General features: G+C 50.8%; 2 protein-coding genes and 1 pseudogene across 2 annotated transcripts in view; 2 read left to right on the top strand and 1 right to left on the bottom strand.

Moving 5' to 3' along the window:
* The window catches only part of Mtor (mechanistic target of rapamycin kinase), a 109,060-nt gene extending 104,507 nt beyond the window's left edge, over positions 1–4,553 (bottom strand). Inside the window, exons 1-4 of the mRNA XM_052178151.1 lie at positions 4,431–4,553; positions 1,539–1,714; positions 885–993; positions 11–243 (exon numbers count right to left, since the gene is read on the bottom strand). Of these exons, the coding sequence (XP_052034111.1) occupies positions 11–243; positions 885–993; positions 1,539–1,700 (504 nt within the window). The 5' untranslated portion in view covers positions 1,701–1,714; positions 4,431–4,553. The remainder of the gene's footprint in view (positions 1–10; positions 244–884; positions 994–1,538; positions 1,715–4,430) is intronic.
* Positions 4,554–9,111: 4,558 nt separating this feature from the next.
* On the top strand, positions 9,112–19,915 carry Ubiad1 (UbiA prenyltransferase domain containing 1). The gene is made up of 2 exons (XM_052178150.1): positions 9,112–9,959; positions 17,783–19,915. Exons 1-2 carry the CDS (start codon positions 9,437–9,439, stop codon positions 18,268–18,270), a joined length of 1,011 nt encoding a protein of 336 aa, XP_052034110.1. The 5' UTR covers positions 9,112–9,436; the 3' UTR covers positions 18,271–19,915.
* Positions 10,403–10,527, top strand: LOC127681845 (uncharacterized; annotated as a pseudogene).
* Positions 19,916–20,555: the final 640 nt, after the last annotated feature.

The raw sequence follows: 20,555 nt of genomic DNA, 5'->3' as shown, positions 1-20,555 counted from the left end.
TGGTACTCACGGCTGCATGTCTCCGGCCCTCATTTCGGTCAGCACCCAGCCACTCCAAGGCTCGCTTCACTTCAAACTCCACGTACTCTGCGGTGAAAGTGTCCCCTGCCATAGCAAGGCGGCCGATGGCCTTGGAGGCCATTTCCATGACAACTGGATCACTCGAGGGGAGGAGGTTCCGAAGGTAGTTGGCAAATCTGCCAATTCTGGTGGAATTCCCACCTTCCACCCCGATGAGGCTGGCTAGGGAAGAAAGCCAAGGTGACCATGAGGTGTGCCCTGGGACGTGTGGCCTGGGCGAGCGCTCACGGGCGAGACCTCCCTCAGCACATCTCACATGGAAGACGGCGGCTCTCCATCTGAGCCAGCAATGGATTTCTGTTCTGGAACTATGTGTATAATCAAACCGATCCCGTGTTATCACATCCCTGTATCTCATCCTTAAGACTGTGTGACAGGTCACAGCACTGTGGCAGCCCTTGGCCAAATACCACGCATTTCTATACGTGTGTGTGTGTGTGTGTGTGTGTGTGTGTGTGCGTGTGCCTGTGAGCCTTGCTGTCCCAAATCCTGCCTACGTGCGCTCAGACCTGCCAAGGTAACTTAGGGCAGAAGACTGAAAAGCTGGCTTCTAGTCTCACTCTTGGCAAACTGGCCACAGAAGTCACCAGTTCTGAGACTCAGTTGTCACAGCTAACAGCTCTGCCCGGGTCCCAGGACTTCTGCTAGAGTTAGCACTTGTCTACATGCATCCTGTCTACGGGTGCCTTAAAACTCTTTTAAACTACAGATGAACGAGATACCACTACTCTGCCCGCAAGCACATCAAGGTACAGGGAGCAGCAAGCTGACGTGTCCAGCGTCCCCAACAGGGCTGTCCTTACCGATGGCCAGGATGCCACCCTTCCTCTCACTGGCATCTGAGCTGGAAACCAGTTCAAAAATGTGATGGTTGAGCTGGTCATAGAAGCGCGTGGACTCCTCCTGGCTCATCTGCAAGGGAAGATGCACACAGAACAGACTTGGGTGTTCGCACCGCTGGCGAGGCAGCAGGGAGCTGGCAACGTGCGATTCAGACGGAGAGGTGGCAGGCACAGCTCAAACCAAAGGCAAGCTTAAAGCGCAGAGTGACTGATCACATGACAATTGCTTACTGGTCCTCTACTCTGCGGCAGAGAACAGCTCATCTTAAAATCGTCCTAATACCAGTGGGGCACGGGTGAGCAGGTCAGTGTCTCAACTGTGGTCTGCTCGGAAAGTTTCGGACTATCAACTCTCCAGAGCCATCCCAACCACTGTCAGAGACAGAGAGCCAAGGGGCTGGTGATAGGGAAAAAAAATACAAAATAAACAGCTGACCTGAGACCATAAATACAAGCAGTATTACAGAAATGTGCAATCGCTGCAAGGGAACCCATGCACTCCAAGGACATGAAAACTAGTGTCCTCTCAAATACGGAGCTACAGTGGCCATTAAACCAAAGACGGCACACTGAGCCCGGGACCCACAGGACTGGCCCCAAGGCACCGAGACCAACCTCTCGGAGCTCCATGGTGACATAGTGCTGAAGTTCCTTGGCCGCTTTGGCCCTGGTCTCCTCATTCCGGCTCTTCAGTCCACTGGCGAACTGCTGCAGGACGCTCACGTTGCTGGATGTGGCGGCACTGGCGGTGGCCGCGGCAGGGCCTGTCCCAAGCATCTTGCCCTGAGGTCCTTTGGGGAAGAACATCTTTCAATACTGTACAGGATACTTAAACCTGTTTCTTGTTATGGGGCGGCTTGGCCCTTAGCACACACCTTTAATCCCTCTGGCTGGAATACAGACATGCCCTTAGTACACACTTTTGACCCTAAGCAATAAAGGTTAAGTTAGTGTGTAGAAGGAAGCACCCAGGTTTGAAAGCGATATCTAACTGAGAGGCAGATAAACTACCAAATCAGAGAGAGATCTGACAGAATAGGATATGGCCGTGTCTCACAAGAAGAGAGAGGAAAAGGAAGCTACTTGTGGGAGAGTACAGGAGAAAGACAGTACAGTGCAGAAATAGAGTTCATGGAGACAGTACCCATGCACGTGTACACACACACACACACACACACCACAGCACATGTGAGGTGAGAGGACAACTTGCAGGAGTTGTCTCTTTCCTTCAAGTAGATCTCAGAGATAAGACCCAGGCTGTCAGCCCTGCAGCACCTCTGTCCACCAGCCATCTTGCTGCCCACCCCCCCCTTAGGGTTTTCGAGACAGGCTTTCTCTGTGTAGCTTGGAACTCACTCTGTAGACCACGCTGGCCTCGAACTCTGAAATCCACCTGCCTCTGCCTCCCAAGTGCTGGGATTAAAAGTGTGAGCCAACGCCCGGCTCTTCTTCGCTTTTGTAACACTATAGATGTGGCCTAAAGTCAGGTACCAGAAGTAGGGCAGTAGAGAGAGAACTAAAATGAAGATTTCTCCTTTCCTCAGACAGTCATTCGCAGGAGTGTGCAGCCTACTCTACAGCAGCCTTGCCCAACAGAAATATAAGTCATTTAGTCATTTTATGTTATTTTATTTATGCACATACAGACGCCTGCAAAGGCCAGAAGAGGATATCAGCTTCCCTGGAGCAGGAGTCGCAGGCAGTTGTGAGCGGCCTGACAAGGGCACTGGGACCCACCCGGGCTCCACTGGATGACCAGTAAGCGTTCTTAAGTGCTGAGATATGGCCAGCCTGCCTCTGTAATTTTAAATTTTTTAGTAGTCAATAAAGAAACAGGTAAAACCGATATAATGTATTCAATGTGTCCAATCATTCAAAAACTCATTTTGAGACGGGACTTCCAAAATCTAGCATTCAACTATCCTGATGTGGGTCTGTGGCGCCTCCACAGCGGCGAGTGGCTACAGGCTGCTGTACGGCGGAGTGCGGCTGGGCACAGTACTGGCATAGCTAGCTCGTCTCATCCACGGCTCTGGACCGGAGAGTCTACCAAGGATGCGTAGAATAACACTGGGGTGGGAGATGCCTTAGGGAGAAACACAGCCTGCTGCTAAGTCTCAAGCCTGAGTTTGATCCCTGGGACCAACACGGTAAGGAAGAGAACTAACTCCTGCAGTTTGTCCTGACTTCAAGGTGTACACCACTGCAGGCATGGAAGCCCCACCAATAAATAATGCAGGCAGAGGGACCCTTAGTTTGTACTTGACACCAACAGGTTTCTTGTTCTTGTCACTATTTGCTAGAGGATAGAGTATCACAACCATTTATGGTGTTTGGCATTAAAAGCAAGGTAGGCATGATTTAAAGCATACAAAAGGATATATACAAGGACTGCACCATTTCATATGAGGAACAGGCATTCGCTGGGTTGGGAAGGCAGTTCTAGAGCACGAATGAACACACACACACATACACACACAACGTCCCATAGGAAGTCGCAACACACTTAAATTGTGAGCTAAATGAGATCACTGAGTTGATTTTTTTTTCAACTATGTGCCGTTTGTTCCCTCCATAAGTTTACCATCCAGGGAGCCCACACTAAAGTGGCCCTCCATGCCACAGCAGTAATATACACCTATCCCGCCAGAGTATACCAAAAAACGAAAACAATTCCCAAAGCACTCTGGATTTTGAATGAATCTGTGAGACACAGCCCAACATACACAGAACTGTGAGTTCAATCCCCACCACCTCACAATCAAGACACGATTGCCACACATCTTTAAACCCAGCACGGAGATAGAGACTAGAAATTCAAGGTCATGCTGGAGTTGGGGGTAAACACAAAACACAAGAAGGAAGTAGTCTTGAAAAGCTCTCAAACGCTACACCTGCTGAGGGAATAAAATACTATAAAAGGAACCGGACCTTTTTAGGGAGGAAGAAACCACTCCTGAGTGTGTACGCACGAGGCAGCGGGAAGGAGACTGACTTGACTTTCTATTCTCATCACGTCAGTAATCACACAGTCACTTGAAGGTTTACCCACAAGCCAGCTGCCCCGAGCTGGATTCAAAGTAACTATTTGAGTCACAAATCCCAAAGGTGGGGATGACGCCTTAGGGGAATTCGGGTTGAAAGGTTGGAACGTGAAGTGAGGGCGTGACCCTGAGGCTGACCCTGCGTGGGCGTGGAGGTCTGGGTCCCGGGCAGGTCTCCCGGGTGAGGTGTAGGGGGCTGATCCCGAAACCGGAGCTCCCAGGGACAGGCTCCACCGTCAGGAGGTGGGTCTGGAGTTCCAGGTCCTCAGACCGGAATGCGCCACGGCAGGCCCGGAGCGGATCCGCCGGTCTCGGGGGTCTCCCCGAGGGCGCGGGGCTGGTGCTGGGGCGCTGTACGGTCCAGACAGGCGGCTTCCCGGGCCTCCCCCAGCACGGCCCACACCGGCCGTGAGTCTGGACGTCCCGCCAGCCGCAAGCGCTCGACTCCAGGCCCCAGACTCACCGCGCGGCTTGGGCCACCGCCTCAGCTGCGCCGCCGGAGCCGGTACCGCCGCTTCAGGCCCCCAGCCTCACCACCCGCCTTCCCCGCTGTCTTCTAGGCCGTGGGGAGGGCGGGCTCGTAAACACTACAGCCAATCAGCGGGCCGAGAACGAAGATGGGGCGGAACACCCACCAATAATCATGAAGAATTGGAGCTTCGGGACCGGCTTCTAGGGGGCGGGGATTGTTCAAATAGACAAAACAGTTAACCAGTGGCAAGCCAAAGAAGGCTAAAGACTATTCCGGAGAGCCAATCAGTCGTGAGTTGACTTTGGTCACTTCCACGAGCACTTCCGGTACGTCGCTACTACGAGTCCCCTCCACACACGTTGTGACCGTGTGGAGCCACGGTTTGGTACCCTAAGGACCTGTTGAAAAAGCTGGGGCAGAGGTTAGGGATCGCGCTCGGGATGCTGAAAAGGTGCTGAGTGCCCGACGCTCTCCAATCACTGCAGAAGACATGTCTTGAAAATCGGCTCACCGAGGGATTCTTGCTTTCTCGTTGGCAAAATTTAATGTGCATTTGCAAGCTTTTTATTATTCTCACTGTCCCCTCCTTGACTTACTTGAGAGCTCATCCGCACGAATAAGATGGTCACCACGAACTACTTTAAATACAAGATTTATAAATTTTCCATTAAAAAAAAATTTTTTTTCAAACACGCTATAGCCGGAACTGGGGATGTAGATCAATCGATAGAGTGCTTGCCCAATAGGCATGCGTGAAAGTCGTGGGTTCAGTACTCAGCACTGTGTAAAGCGCACGCCCGTAATCCCAGAACTCTGGAGGTGGAAGTTTAAAGGGTCAGAAATTCAAGGTTAGGTTAGAGAGAAGTCTCTGTTTTTGTTTTTTGTAGATAGTCTTTTTGGGGTGCCGCTTGGCAGGAATATGACATTAGCTTATAAGCTCAAGCAGGAATCTGATTTTAGGGTATGACAGGGAAGTTAAGTTTAGGCAAGAATCTAACTTTAAGCTATAATAGGAAGTAGGTTAAGGCAGGAATTTTAATCTTACGGTGGAAGAAAGGAGGTAGGCTTCAGGCAAGATTTCGGGCTTGGACAAGGAAGTGGGCTCAGGTGTTTTGGTCATTCTGACACGCCATGGGAAACAATTGTACTCGAGGGACTTTGCTTATTGCCTTGACTATTTGTGCTTATTGCCTTGCTTGGTCCTCCTTGCACTACTATTGCCCTTAAAACTTGCACATAATTGAAAAAAATTAAACCTGCCTTCAGTCTCAGAATTGACTGGGGTCATGCTACAATGTTGTCTAATTGTCTTTTTTTCATTTTAATCCTCACTCCTGTGCTGGAGAGCCTGTTGACTGACTGAGCGGGCTTGGTCTTTTTTTTTTTAAAGATTTATTTATTTTATGTATATGAGTACACCATTGCACTCTTCAGACACACCAGAAGAGGGCGTTGGATCCCGTTACAGATGGTTGTGAGCCACCATGTAGTTTCTGGGAATTGAACTCAGGACCTCTGGAAGAGTTGTTGGTGCTCTTAACCACTGAGCCATCTCTCCAGCCCAAGCCTCTGTGTTTAAGAGCACTGGCGAGGCTGGTGGATTTCTGAGTTCAAGGCCAGTCTGGTCTACAGAATGAGTTCCAGGACAGCCAGGCCTATACAGAGAAACCCTGTCTCGAAAAACAAAAATAAAAACAAAAAGAGCACTGGCTGCCTGCCCTTCCAGAGAACCTGCTCCAATATATATAAATGAATCATTACAATTTTTAAGATAAGAGTATTAAGAGCACTGAATGCTTTTCCAAAGGTCCTGAGTTCAATTCCCAGCAACCACATGGTGGCTCACAACCATCTGTAATGAGATCTGGTGCCCTCTTCTGGCCTGCTGTATACATAATAAATAAATCTTAGAAAGAAAGAAAAGAGAGAGAGAGACAGGGAGGAGAATCCACAGGCCAGGCAAGTGTGTTAATGTGTGGCCAAGGAACCAAATTGTCAGGTGACCTAAATCCTTGGTCTTGTCATTTTTGATTAAGGCAATTTACATAAGGAAATAAGGTGTTTCTCTAAGTTGGATATTCTTCACTATGTCTAACTTTTATTTTTATTTTATTTATTTATTTATTTTTTAAAGACAGTGCCTTGCTGCATATCCCTGGCTGACCTAAAACTTGCTATGTAGAATTCCAGGTGAGGCTGGCTTCCGACGGGCGCAGCAAAGAAATCAAAATAGCTGCTCCATAGATGAAAAAAGAAGTTTATTTCAAACTGCTAAGGCTGTCTCTTGGGAAGCAGGGAAAAAGCTATGGGGGTGGGGTGGGCTGGGGATATGGGTGACAGATGATATGGATGATATCGATGATATGGATGGGTGATATCGATGATATGGATGGATGATATCGATGACATGGATGTGTGATACAGATGATGTGGATGGATGGATCTCCAGGGTTATATGGGATCATCCATAGGGACTTTTGAGTGGGGACTGAGGGAGGCTAACGTCACACCTTAGTCATATGGCAGTGAAGAGCTGCACCTTTTGCCAGGGATTTTAAGACTCCTTTTAGCAAGTAGGCCCTATCTTCAAGCTCCTAAGGGAATGCTGGTAAATGCCAGACAAAAGAAATAAAAGGAATTTCTTAGGACCTCGTATAGACTCGCTGTGACCTGTCTCTGCCTGGCTCCCACCACGTGGCCGCCACCACGCCCCTTCTACCACGTGGCCGCCACCACGCCCCTTCATCTTCCAGTGCTGGGAAGTTTTCACCTCCATGCTCAGCCTCGACTTGTTTTTTTTTCATTGTTTGTTTGTTTTTCCAGTGTTTTGAGACAGGGTCTCACTAAGTACCCCTGACTGTCCTGGAACTCACTGTGTAAGCCAGACTGGCTTGAACTGACAGATCCTCTTGTCCCTGGAATGTAGGCCTAAAAGACTTGTGCCACCATGCCTGGCCTAACATCTGTGTGGTTTTTTCGTTTTGTTTGTTTTTTTTTTCAAAAATTTATTTTTCTTCACAGATATCTGAATTATTTATTAGACTTTCCTGTGCTATACTAAAGACCTGGTTTGATTTATGGTGAATGTCCACTCCAGTACAAACTTTTCTTTCTTTTTTCTTTTTCCAATTGTTTCTTGTTTAATTTGCATTCAATTGTAACAATTTACAAATACAGCGATAGATATACTTTTCGATACTAAAGAGGCTAGGTTAGTGGAGCAGAGATAGCTCAGTGGTTAAGAGCATGGACTGCTCTTTCTGAAGACTCAAATCTTCCAAATCCCACATGGTGGCTCACAACTACATGTAAACCCGGCTCCAGGGATCCAGTGCTCTCCTCTGGCAATACTTTGTTTTTTTAAATTCACTTTGCGTGTCCATGCCAGCATTCCTTCCCTACAACATTTCAGCTCTCATTCAGTACTTGATGTTCTTTCACAGGACTCAGGTTCAGTTCCCACGTCAGGTAGTTCACAGCAGCCTGCAAGTTGTTGGGTTGGGATGTAGCTCAGAGAGCAGATTCTCTGCCTAGCATGTGGAATCCCCAGCACCCCATAAAACCAAGGTGGTTGAATGCTTGTAATCCCAGCACTCAGGAAGTTGGAGGGAATTCAAGGTTAGATCAAAACTTCAAGGTCATCATGGCCTGCACTGCCAATTTCTGGCCAGCCTGGCCTATATAGGCCCTGTGCTTTTATTATTGGATTTTATGTGAATAGGTGTTTTGCCTGCATATGTATCTAGTGTGATCTTCTTGCACGTATGCGTGCCTGGTACCTTTAGAGGCCAGAATAGGGGGCCATATCCCCTGAAACTGGAGATGAAAACAGTTGTGAGCTTTTGGGGGTGCTAGGACTCAAACCCTGTTCCTTTGGGAGGGCAGCTAATGCTCTTAACCACGGAGCCATCAGCCCCAGCCCTGTCTCCAAAAACAAAACAAAAAAATCTTGTAGCCCTTTACATCTTAGTACACAGAAAACTCCCTGCTTCTTTTTCTTACAGCTATGCATACGTATTCCATCACACAGTACCATATTTCCTTTTCCAAGCTCCAAAAAAAACTTCCTTTTTTTTTCTATCTCTCCTCGCTTCTCTTCCATTTCCTTCCCTTTCCCCTTCCCTTCCCTCTTCTCCATTTCCTTTTTGCAGGGCAGTGGTAGCACACACCTTTAATCCTAGTTCTTTGGAGGCAGAAACAGGCAGATCTGTGAGTTCAAAGCTAGCCTGGTCTACAGGGTGAGTTCCGGGACAGCCAGGGCTACATACACAGAAAAACCTTATCTTGAAAAACATAAAAACAAACAAAAAGACAATCTCATGAAGCTTGGGTTGGCCTCAAACTCACTATATAACAAGGGATGTCCTTAAATTCTCTTCCTGACGTCATCTCCCAAGTTCTAGAACCACACATGGTCCAGCCCAGCCCAGCATGCGCACAATATTTTCAACGTAGGATTTATTGGGGTAACCTTCTCCCTCACAATAAGTCTAGTTCTTATTTCAGTAAGTGAACCGGTGCACTATAATGCAGCACGCTCTTAAACCCCTGAAGTGATAAACAGCCGCTCCTTTCCAGCGACTTGCTTGGAGCTGGCCTCTGACCACGCCCCCGCCGACCACGCCCCTCGCCGGCCCTCACCCGGCCCTGCCCGCCCCAGGCCTGGGTTTCCGGGCCGGCCTCCTGAGGCTGACGCACAAGATGGCGGCGCGGGATGACAGCTGGGGGTTGCGGGCTGAGGCGGGTCATTGAGTTGTAGCACGGGACGGGGACCCCAGAAAGGCCTCGCTCAGGCGACAGGTGGGCGGGCCGCGCCGCTGGCCCCGGGGCGGTGCATGGCGTCCTCGTTGCTGTCTCCAGGTTTTACCGCCTCCCAAACCCTGTCCCGGGGCGGAACCAAAGAAAGGTCAGGCCAGGCTGTCCCGCCTCTCTTCGTCCTGGGGCGGTTCCCGAGAGAGGCTCACTTTTAGAACTGGCTTTAGCCACGTGTAGCTTCCATGGCTGCGGTTCAGGCCCCGGGGGAGAAGATTAGTATCCTGGCAGGAGAGACGAGCAAGATCGGGGACCCGCAGAGGAACGACTGGCCCGAGCAGGACAGGCTTCCCGAGCGATCGTGGAGACAGAAGTGCGCCTCCTATGTGTTGGCCCTGAGGCCCTGGAGCTTCAGTGCCTCCCTCACCCCGGTGGCCCTGGGCAGTGCCTTGGCCTACAGATCCCAGGGTGTCCTGGATCCCAGGCTGTTGTTGGGTTGTGCTGTGGCTGTCCTGGCTGTGCACGGGGCCGGCAATTTGGTCAACACTTACTATGACTTTTCCAAGGGCATTGACCACAAAAAGAGTGATGACAGAACTCTGGTGGACAGGATTTTGGAGCCCCAGGATGTTGTACGATTTGGGGTCTTCCTCTACACCCTGGGCTGTGTCTGTGCTGCTTACCTCTACTACCTGTCCACCCTGAGACTGGAGCACTTGGCTCTCATCTACTTTGGAGGCCTGTCTGGCTCTTTTCTCTACACAGGAGGTAAGAAATGGCCCGTTTCCTGCCCTAAAGTCCCAGTTGCCTGAACTGGAAACTGCTACTTTCCATAGGAATTGTAGACATGTCAAAGACGCCTTACTTAATTAGGCTACTTGACTGGAAATCCAAAATGTGCGTATCATGGGATACTTTGAAAACCTTAAGTTGTGAAGATCGTGGTTTGACAGTGGATTATGAATATCGCTCACCAGCTGGAGACACGGCTTAGTCTTTAAGATCGCTTACAGTAGGGGGCTGGAGATCCTCCTATAGTTGGCTGAGCAAGTAGGAGCACTGGCTGCACTTTTAAAGGTCTTGAGTTTCCCAGCAAACACGTGGTATCTCACAACTATCTAAAATGGTATCTGATGCCCTCTTCTGGTATGCAGGCTTACATTGCAAATAGAGCATTCATATACATAAAATACAGAAATAAATAAATCCTCATACTTACCTGGCAAGGGAGATGCTATGATCTCAAAGGTGGTTTTCCCTGGCCGAGGCTTACCCATTGCCCTCCAGCATGCTGATCCCTGTGATTTCCCCAAAGGTGGGAAACTCAACTGCACTTAAAAAAAAAAAAAAATATATATATATATATATATATAATAAAACGATATAATATATATTATTGCTCCTATAGAGGAACCTTGTTCAGGCCACAGCACCCATATTGGGTGTCTGACAAACATATTTACCTTTAGCTTCACGAGATCCAATACCCTCTTGGAGCCTCAGTGGACATCAGCATGCATGTGCACACACATATCAATAAAAAATTTTAAAACAACCAAAAAAAAAAAAAAAACCATTGTGTGGGCTGGCAAAATAGCTCAACAGATAATGGCCCCTACCACAGAGTCTGGTGACCTGAGTTTGATCTCCAAAATTCTTAAGGTAGAAGGAGAGAACCAACTTCCAAAAATTGTCCTCAGAACTCTCTTATACATGTGCACACACACTCAAAATAAAAAAGGAAAAGTCAGTCGGGCGGTGGTTAATCCCAGCACTTGGGAGGCAGAGGCAGGCAGATTTCTGAGTTCGAGGCCAGCCTGGTCTACAGAGTGAGTTCCAGGACAGCCAGGGCTACACAGAGAAACCCTGTCTCGAAAAACAAAAAAAAAACAAAAAAGAAAAGTTAATTTAATGTAATAAGAAAGCACAGCTTGACAATTATGTTAGCCATTAACACAGGCATCTAGTCTTTCTGCCATCTTCCTTTTCAATCTTTTGGGACCATTGTGAGTCTGGTGTGATGGATGCGGTGCATCATGGGTGTAAGAGGTGGTAAGTGCCATGGCGAGGGGCAGAGAAGGGGGCCCTGAAGACTGCTTTAAATCAATTGGCTGGTGTGCAGCTCACTGAAGAGGTAACTCCTGAGCTAGACGGAAGGAAGGCAGTGAGAGGGAGTTGGTCACGTGGATGCCCGGGAGTAGAGCTCCAGGGAATGGAAACAGCGAGGGCCAAAGTGAACCACCCCCACCCCCTCCCCCCCCCCCACCCCCATGTGCACAAGGGTAGTCCCGGCTAGAGGAAGAGAGGAAGCAGTGTCCAGGAAAGGGGGAAGGGAGGCTTGCAGACTGTATGAAGTCATGACTTGAAAGAATCTCTCTGGCTTTGGTGCTGGGAATAGATAATGAGTACGGTGGACAAGGGTGGGAAAACAAACACCCAAGTCAGAGGCCCAAGAGCAGTGCAGGCAAGATGTTTGGTGGCTTGCGTCAAGGTGGTGGCCGCAAAGAGATGAGTCAGGTTCTGAATGGACTTTGGAGGGAGACAGTGTTTGCAGCAGACTGGATCTTAGGTAGACATACCACAGAATTAAGCTTGACTCCAAAGGTTTGTCCCGAGCCACTGGAACAGCACAGTTGACGTTGTCATGCCACACGGGGAGAAAGGCAAGGGTTTGGACGGAAGTCAGGAGATGTCTCTGGACATCTTACTGTCTGCTAGAGCTGCAGGGGAGAGGTGAAGTGGGTAGTTGGACAAAGCAGCCCAGGTTATGGAGGAGGCCTGGGCTAAAGAGGCAGATAGTCAGAAGTCACTGGCTTTTAGAGTAGGGTTGGTGAGATGATGGTTAGAGACAGTGTCGGTAGAAATCACAGGACCAGCTCTGGGCTTTGTGGCCCTCCAGTAAGAGGAGGGAAGACGAGGACCCCATAAAGGAGACTGAAGGAGTGGGAAGAAAACCAAGAGACTGCAGTAGCTATATAGCAGCCAGCTATAAATTTAGGGCAATTAAAAAAGTTTGAGGCAGCTGGGCAGTGGTGGCGCACGCCTTTAACCCCAGCACTTGGGAGGCAGAGGCAGGCGGATTTCTGAGTTCGAGGCCAGCCTGGTGTACAGAGTGAGTTCCAGAACAGACACGGCTACACAGTGGGACCCTGTCTCAAAGAAAAACCAAAAACCCAAAGCAATACCAATAACAAAAAAGTCTGAGGCAGAGGCAGGCAGATGGCTCTGATTTTAAGGTTAGCCTGTGCTACATAGTGCGTTCCAGTAGAAGCTGGGTGGGTACGGTCGTCCACACCTGTAATAACTGCATGGGAGAATGAAGCAGGAAGTTTCATGTATCTTTCTCTCTCTCTCTCTCTCTCTCTCTCTCTCTCTCTCTCTCACACACACACACACACACACACACACACACACACACACACACACGCTTGAAGATAATCTTAACTACATAGTGAGGTTCTGCCTCAAAAAAAAAAAAAAAAACCAAAATGTTACAGCTGGGTAACATCTGGGGAAGGAAGAGCCCTCTGCGTTCGTCTGCTGTCTATTACTGTATCAAATACCTGGGTTAATGGGCTTGACGTGAGGAAAGGCGGACTTAGCACAGAGGCTTCCGATTCGCGGTTAGCCAGCCTGGTACACGTGGCAGGATGCCATTGGGTCTGGGACTGAATGGAGGAGCACGAGGAGGAGGCCTTCCCAGGTCCCAGTGTCTCCTCCAAGCCCACCGCACGTGACTGGAAGACCCCTCCTGAGGCTCCACTCTTAAAAAGTGTTCCACTATCGGGTGTGGTGGCGCACGCCTTCAATCCCAGCACTCCAGAGGCAGTGGATCTCTGCGTTCGAGGCCAGCCTGGTCTACAGAGCTAGTTCTAGGGATAGCCAAGACTACAAAAAGAAACCCTGTCTTGAGCTACTCTCCCCCATAATTTTTTTAAATAAATAAAATGTAAAAATTCTACCACTGGTCTGCAGAGATGGAGTACTTGCTGCTTTTCTAGAGGACACTTACCCATACAACTCCAGCTCCATGAGCCCTCCTCCCCTTCTGACCTCCACAGGCGCCTGTGTGTGTCCATCCACCCACACAGATGCGTGCACATAAGTAAAGTGTTAAAAGTAAAATATCCACCAGCCTGGGACTAACTTAAGCACATGAGCCTTCTGGGATTCTTCTCGGACCCATGGCCTTCTTGTAGAGGTTACATTTTTTTTTTTCCCGAGACAGGGTTTCTCTGTGTAGCCCTGGCTGTCCTGGAACTCACTCTGTAGACCAGGCTGCCCTCAAACTCAGAAATCCGCTCGCCTCTGCCTCCCAGAGTACTGGGATTACAGGCGTGCACCACCACTGCCCGGCTAGAGGTTACATTGTAACAGGACTTGAAGGAAACAGAGCTGGCCATTGTTAGAATTAGAGCCTGATGGAGGGGCCAGCAAGTGCAAGGGTCTGCGGTGCACAGGGAGAGTGCGGCTCTGGGGGGACAGTGTGTGTGTGCACAGGCCCCCATACGCTAGGAGGAGTGTGTGTGTGTGTGAGTGAGTGCATAAGTCCCCTCACAGTGTGTGCGTGCACAGGCCCCCACACGCTAGGAGGAGTGTGTGTGTGTGTGTGTGTGTGTGTGCACAAGTCCCCTCACAGTGTGTGCGTGCACAGGCCCCCACGCGCTAGGCAGTGTGTGTGTGTGTGTGTGTGTGCGTGCGCGCGCGTGCGCGCGCACAGGTCCCCTCACAGTGTGTGTGTGTGTCTGTGTGCGTGTGCATGCACGCGTGGGTGTGGGTGTGGGTGTGCAGACGTGCGTGCACAGGTCCCCTCACATGCTAGGCAATGTGTGTGTGAGAGTGTGAGTGCACAGGTCCCCTCACATGCTAGGCAATGTGTTTGTGAGTGTGTGAGTGCACAGGCCCCTTACATGCTCGGCAGGCACCCCACTGCAGAGCTGCACCCCCAGCCCACTCATAGCTTCGCCCTTCCAGCTCTTCAGGCACTAAGCTGTGAGCATGCTTACTCGCTTTTAGGGGGTTTTATTTGTTTATTCGTTTGGTTATTGAGACAGGGTTTCAATGCGGAGCCATGGCTGTCCTGGAACTTGCTTTTCAAAGCAGGCTGGTCTTGAACTCAGAGATCTGATTGCCTCTGCCTTCAGAGTGTGGACATAAGGATTGCACAGCTATGCCTGACTGGTCTCTTCTTATCTGGCACCTGGCACATCAGCATGTTGCATTTCTGTTAAAAATCCATATGAGACCACTTTTCCCTGCCCTGCCTCACCGTGTTCCTCCCCTGCACTATTGTAGAAGCTCCTAATCGTCTCCTGGCGTCTGCCGTCATCCCTTTCAGGCCACAGTTACCCTGTCTGTCGGTGGGAGGCAGCTGACAGTCCTGTCCGACAGCCTTCAGTGGCTCCCGGCATTTAGAGTACAGCCAGGTTGTAATCGTGACCCCAGGGCCCTGGTTCTTTGTATTCCTCTGCCTCCCTGGCTCTACCCTCCCTGCCTTTCTCTTTCTCGGACTTGGGATTGCAGGGCGTGCACTCGACAGGTGCCAGTCTCTGTTAGCAATGCTCTTGCTCTTCTCCGTGCGGCTTACTCTAACCTCCTTCCCCTCTGCCTCCTCCTCTGGGAGCTTTGCTTTCTATCTTATTTAAATTTCAGTTAGCTGGTGATGTTCTACGTCTATAATTCCAGCACAGGAAGCAGAGGCAGCCTGGGTTTACAAGTGACACCAGCCTCATCGCAAACAAAATAAAAAAATAAAACAATTGAGGTGGAGTATCAAGGAGAAAAACGGAAGCACAGGCATGAGTGAGTACAACTGCATACGTGAACATAGCACATGCCACACACAGAAGTTAGAGTTCTCACACAGTGTGCAGTGAGCAATTAAGATTGACATCTATTGAACATAGTCTGGCTTCTCTCTCTGCCTCTCTCTGTCTCTGTCTCTCTCTGTCTCTGTCTCTCTCTCTCTCTTTCTCTCTCTCTCTTTCTCTCCTTGCTTTTTTGAGACAGGGTTTCTCTGTGTATCCCTGGCTGTCCTGGAACTTGCTCTATAGACCAGGCTGGCCCCGAACTCATAGAGATCCACCTGCCTCTGCCTTCCAAGCGCTAGGATTAAAGGTGTGGGATACCACTCCTGGCCTCAGTGTGAGGTTTTGAGTCTGCCTTCTCTTGCCCAGTGTGCTGTTTTTGAAGCTCACTGTGTTGTTGTGTGTGTCAGGAACTGATTTTTATTGTTGAAAGCGTCTGTTGAGGGACATGCCACACTTTTGTTCTGTTCACCTGTTCAGGGGCCTGTGGGTTGTGTCTTTTTTCTATTGTGACTGAACATTGATGGTCGTCTTTTTATGAGTATTTGTTTTCATTTCTCCTGAGTGAATGCCTGGCAATGAAGCTGTTGTGGCCTCCGCTGGGTGACGTTTATTCTACAAAGAGCTGCCAGTCCCTCAGAAGTACTGCACGGCTCCTAGTCCCACGGCCGTGAGACTAGTCGCGGCTCTGCACACTTGCCAGCCTCCTCCCCGCCTCGTCTCTCGGGTGCTAGTGGCACAGGCACGCACTACCATTTGGCCCTTGCCAACTTTCTGATGTAGGTCTTAACAGATTAATTCTGGCTGGTGTGTGGCAAACAGACCCCGTATTTCACTGTGCTGTTTCATGGCGTTGCAAAGGTGGGAGTGCGGGTCACATCTCCGGGTCAGGAGTCACCTACGGCCTGGGCCATGACTCCCAGCCTGAGAAAGTGGTCTTTCCAAAGGCTCGGGCATTTTATTACATCAGCTAAACTGAAGGGCATCAAACCTCTCATTCCTCCAGTGGCTTTGTGCTTGGCTTTAGTGGAGGACCTACTTAAGGTCAGGACACAGGGTCCTGTTGTGTGGTGCTGTGTTTTGAAGCTCAAGTAACACTTAGAGTCAGAGAGAAAGACGACAGGAGAAGAAACTATAAATCTAGCTGCTGGGAGGAGAGAGATGGAGAACAGAGAGAGAGACAGAGACGGACACAGACAGACAGAGACAGACACAGACAGACAGACAGACAGACAGAGAGAGGTGCCTTTTGAAGTACAGGTCGGTAAATAGCCATGTGGTAGAAGGTGAGGGGCCCCTGACAAGGACTGAGAGACCCCGCAGTGGCTTTGGCCAGTGTGCAGTAGAGAAGACAAAGTTGGTGGGCATGCTCCCGGGCGGGCGAGGCTCCGGATGAGACTCCCGTCACTTTGGCTGGATCTCTGGGGCATCGAGCTAGAGGTTAATCCTTCCCGTTTGGAGCCTTGCTATGGTGTGTAGGTCGGTGAGTATGTGTGAGCCTGGCCTGGGGGGGGGGGGAGGAGGAGGAGGAGAAGAAGGAGGAGGAGGAGGAGGAGGAGGAGGAGGAGGAGGAGGAGGAGGAGGAGGAGGAGGAGGAGGAGGAGAAGGAGGAGGAGGCGGCCTCCTGGATCCCTGCCGGGTGCAGGAGAGCTGAGGAGCCAGGCTGTAGCCTGGTAGGGATGCTGCGTTCAAATAAAAGCCAGGGCACTCGCTCACGGGGTGCCAGCAGACCCACACTGCTTCTGGGAGGGTGAGGTTGGCCAAACCCTGATCCTTGGTTCCCATGGTTTTAGATCCCCTGAAAACCATTGTCACCTGTCATTTTAGACTGGTTAAAATGTGACCAGATATCCTGACTTTATAACATCATTCGATTCAAAGACTTCACAGGTTTCTGTAGCTACCAAAGTTTGAAAGGCCATCTCTTCGGCCAGCTCCCACCACCGCACATGGCGTTACCTGTTCCAGTCTGAGTGGGAAGTATTCTTGAATTAGAAGTGTTTGCTACTGTGGCTCTGTTTTCAGTTCAGCCCAGGGCCAAGTACTGGGCAGCCAGCCGTGACAAGCCAGATGCTGGGACTTTGATTCCCAAGACACCAGGTTGTTGACAGTTTGTGTGTTGGCAGTAGGGTGAGAGGTTCTTACAAGATCAAAAGCCACTGGGAGGGTATGGTGTGGCAGTATTTCAGAGTAAAATGACCCTGATTTGGACCTGCATGGAAGGCAATGGGCTGTGGAGTATTTGGGGCTAGAGGGAGAGAATGGAGGCTTCGGAGCGGAGTGGTTGCTAGGGGGATTTGGTGTTGACTGACGAGACCCACAGAGGGCACACGGCATGGTTGCTTTCACTGTTTCCTTTTCACATGACTGACAGTTCTGTCCATGGAAGTTGTAGGAAGCTATATTAAAATGCTGTGTCGTTTCACTGGGGTCTTTCAAACCAGAAAAAAGCCTCAGGGGCAGGGGGTGGGGGAGGGGAAGCTGGACATATTGCCTTGCAGGGCTGAAGGAGGGCGGGAGAGGGCTGCACAGGACCATCAAACCTTTGGCATGCTCTTGGTGGGCGCCTCTCTCTGTGTGCCCGGAGCTCTTGGCACCTTGTGGCAGAAACTGTTTTGGGGGACAAATCCTAAAAGGCACACTTGGTGGGTACCTGGCTCTGGGTCTGCACTGGGCCGTGTGGGGGCGCGCCAGTGCTTGCTCCCCTCGCAGCTCTCTTCAGACGTGGCATTCTCTCGGACCAGCCCTTGATTCACACCGCCTCTCTGGCTTTTCTGGCCGCAGGAATTGGATTCAAGTATGTGGCACTGGGAGACCTGGTCATCCTCATCACTTTCGGTCCGCTGGCGGTGGTGTTTGCCTACGCTGTCCAGGTGGGGTCCCTGGCCATCTTCCCTCTCGTCTACGCCATCCCTCTGGCCCTCAGCACGGAGGCCATCCTCCATTCCAACAACACCAGGGACATGGAGTCTGACCGGGAGGCGGGCATCGTCACGCTGGCCATCCTCATCGGGCCCACCTTCTCCTACGTCCTCTACAACACGCTGCTCTTCCTGCCCTACCTGATCTTCACCATCCTGGCCACACACTGCAGCATCAGCCTGGCGCTGCCCCTCCTCACCATCCCCATGGCCTTCGCCCTCGAGAGGCAGTTCCGCAGCCAGGCCTTCAACAAGCTGCCCCAGAGGACAGCCAAGCTCAACCTCCTGCTGGGCCTTTTCTACGTCTTTGGCATCATCCTGGCACCGGCAGGCAGCCTGCCCAGGCTCTGAGGAGCCCACAGCTCCCACCACAGCACAGCCCTCCTTAGGAGGTGCAGAAGCCAGACTGAGAAGGGCGCCACTAGCCAGGGTCTCGAACTCTGCCCTTGTGGGTCGGGATCATCTTCGTAACGATAATCTGCTTGTGATTTGCGTCCCATTTTGTGGGGAACCCTGAAACCACTCTAGTGTCAGAATTGGACACACTGTCCTGCGTTATTTATAATCTCCACTAGAGGGTGTCGTCAGGCCACTTTGGGATAGAAGGTCCATTTCCCCCTTGTTCTAGACAGGATGCCCCGGCAATTTGTGAAGAAGCTGTGTCCCAAAAGAGCCATGGTGACTCGGCATGGCCCTGCCCTGTTACCTCGGCACGCATTGAGGAAACCGTGCTAATTGGTGCCGGGTGGCATTTACATAGAGCGCCTGTCCCCGGAACGTGCTGCCTGCTGGAGAAGGGCCCTCATTAGCACCGTGTGCTCCTGGCTTCTTGTGTAGTTGGCGATTCAGGCGTCTCTGTCCTTCATGTCTCCTTTCACTCCTCGCCACTGTGGAGGAAAGTGTCAGGTCACCCTGCAGCAGGACAGTTAAGCCTGGGCGTCTGAGAAAAGCACTCCGTTTTCAGTAAAACCTGGCATGGAGGGTGAGGGGCTGCTTCCCTCTGTAGAGTCCACGAGGAGGGCAGTAAGTCTGGGGCCCTGAAGTGGTAGTGGGATGGGCGTTTGAAACCCACAGGGCGTGTCTCCTCCCAGCTGCCTCCCCTGGTGTTCCTCTTCCCTACCCAGCATCTCTGTCCCTCCACCCGTCTCCAGTGTCGAGACTGTGGACAGCAGTCACACGTGAGTCAGGGACCTACCCCCATCCTCAGAGCCACCAGGTGGGCCAAGCAGGGGCCTTCTGAATGCACGAGCCAGTAGACACAGTCCTGGCCGCCCTCTGCCAGAGCGAGAGGCCCTGCCAGTGAAAGACCTACGAGCACGGCTCCTCCATGTCTGCTCTGGTGCCTTGTCCAGGGTGTGGCTTCAGGGAGGTCGCATGCAGAGGACCAGCGGTGTCCCTCTCCTGTCTACTCTCTGAGTATAACATCTTACACGGAGATGATCAATCCATCTCCGGTGTGCTGTACTCTGATCAGCTGTCCTGGAGGGGGCTGCAGCTCTTGGCCCACGGAAAACTACCTTGAGTTAGCCCTGGGTCACTTGCTGGGGAAGACATATTCCAGCCTTGCCCAGAGTTCCTCCTTAGGGTGATCTGTCTGCCAGAGAGCCGGGGTCCCCAGCTTGGGTCAGGGTCCAGGGACCCAGGGAAGGAGTGCTCTTGCCTCTTCTCCCCAGCACGCCGGGTTTGTGGCATCTGGTGCTTTCGAGTGTCCTGCCTATGACCCCTGCGTGGGACTGACCATTGTCTCCCAGAGCCTGGAGGACCAATGACTCTCACTGTCAGAAACCAGGCCTGGCACGTGGCTATCCTCATCAGAACTGTCAGCCGCTATACCGCTACACTGGTGCAGATTTGAAATGCCTATTTTTATATACTATCCCCAGAGGCCGTATTTGGTGCCACATTTTGTATACAGTCCACCATAATTTGTATTACGTCTCCTGATTCAATGAAAAGTTTCCTGTAGATTTGTTAATTAAAGAGAAAGCGCATGTCAGTGGCTTTGTGTTTCTTCATTTCCATCTGTTTCTCCCAGAAATGTGCAGAGACTTCTGGGAGTACCCGGCATAGTAGTGCACAAGTTTCATTTCCAGTACTTGAGAGTCAGGCTGGTGGATCTCTGGGAGTGTGAGGCTAGCTAGATACACAGTGAGACCCTGTCTCCACAACAAAAACTCATCCCAGGACCTTGGGACAGTGCCATATGGTAGAGGGTCACCTCATTACCAGTGATGAATTTGGCAACTGTTTGACCAGGGTTGATGGTTTTGTGACAACTTTACATAAGTCTGGCCCACCAGAAGGGAGCCTATGTAGGACGGCTGCAGGCAAGCCCATAGAGAAATATTTAAAGTTAGCGATTGATGTGGGAGGGCCCAGTTCATTGTGGGTGGGGCCACCCCTGAGCTGGTGGTCCTGGGTTCGGTAAGAAAGCAGGCTGAGCAAGCCACAAGGAGCCAGTAAGCAGCACTGCTCCATGATCTGCATCAGCTCCCGCCTCCAGGCTCCTACCCTGTTAGTTCCTGCTGTGTTTTCCAAAGATAAACAACAATGAGAAAGTATAAGTCAAGGAAATCCTTTCCTCACTAAGTTACTTTGGCCATGGTGTTTCATCACAGCTTTGGTAACCCTACCCA

Source organism: Apodemus sylvaticus, chromosome 3 (genome assembly GCF_947179515.1).
Source record: "Apodemus sylvaticus chromosome 3, mApoSyl1.1, whole genome shotgun sequence".
NCBI lineage: Eukaryota > Metazoa > Chordata > Mammalia > Rodentia > Muridae > Apodemus > Apodemus sylvaticus.
Note: the sequence above shows the minus strand (reverse complement) of the source record. Positions and strands in the feature narration are given on the sequence as shown.

Bases quoted from the DNA above. Each gene is read 5' to 3' on its own strand.
- Ubiad1 (XM_052178150.1), top strand. From the start codon at position 9,437: ATGGCTGCGGTTCAGGCCCCGGGGGAGAAGATTAGTATCCTGGCAGGA. The intron at 9,960-17,782 runs GTAAGAAATGGC...TTCTGGCCGCAG, and splicing joins CTCTTTTCTCTACACAGGAG to GAATTGGATTCAAGTATGTG.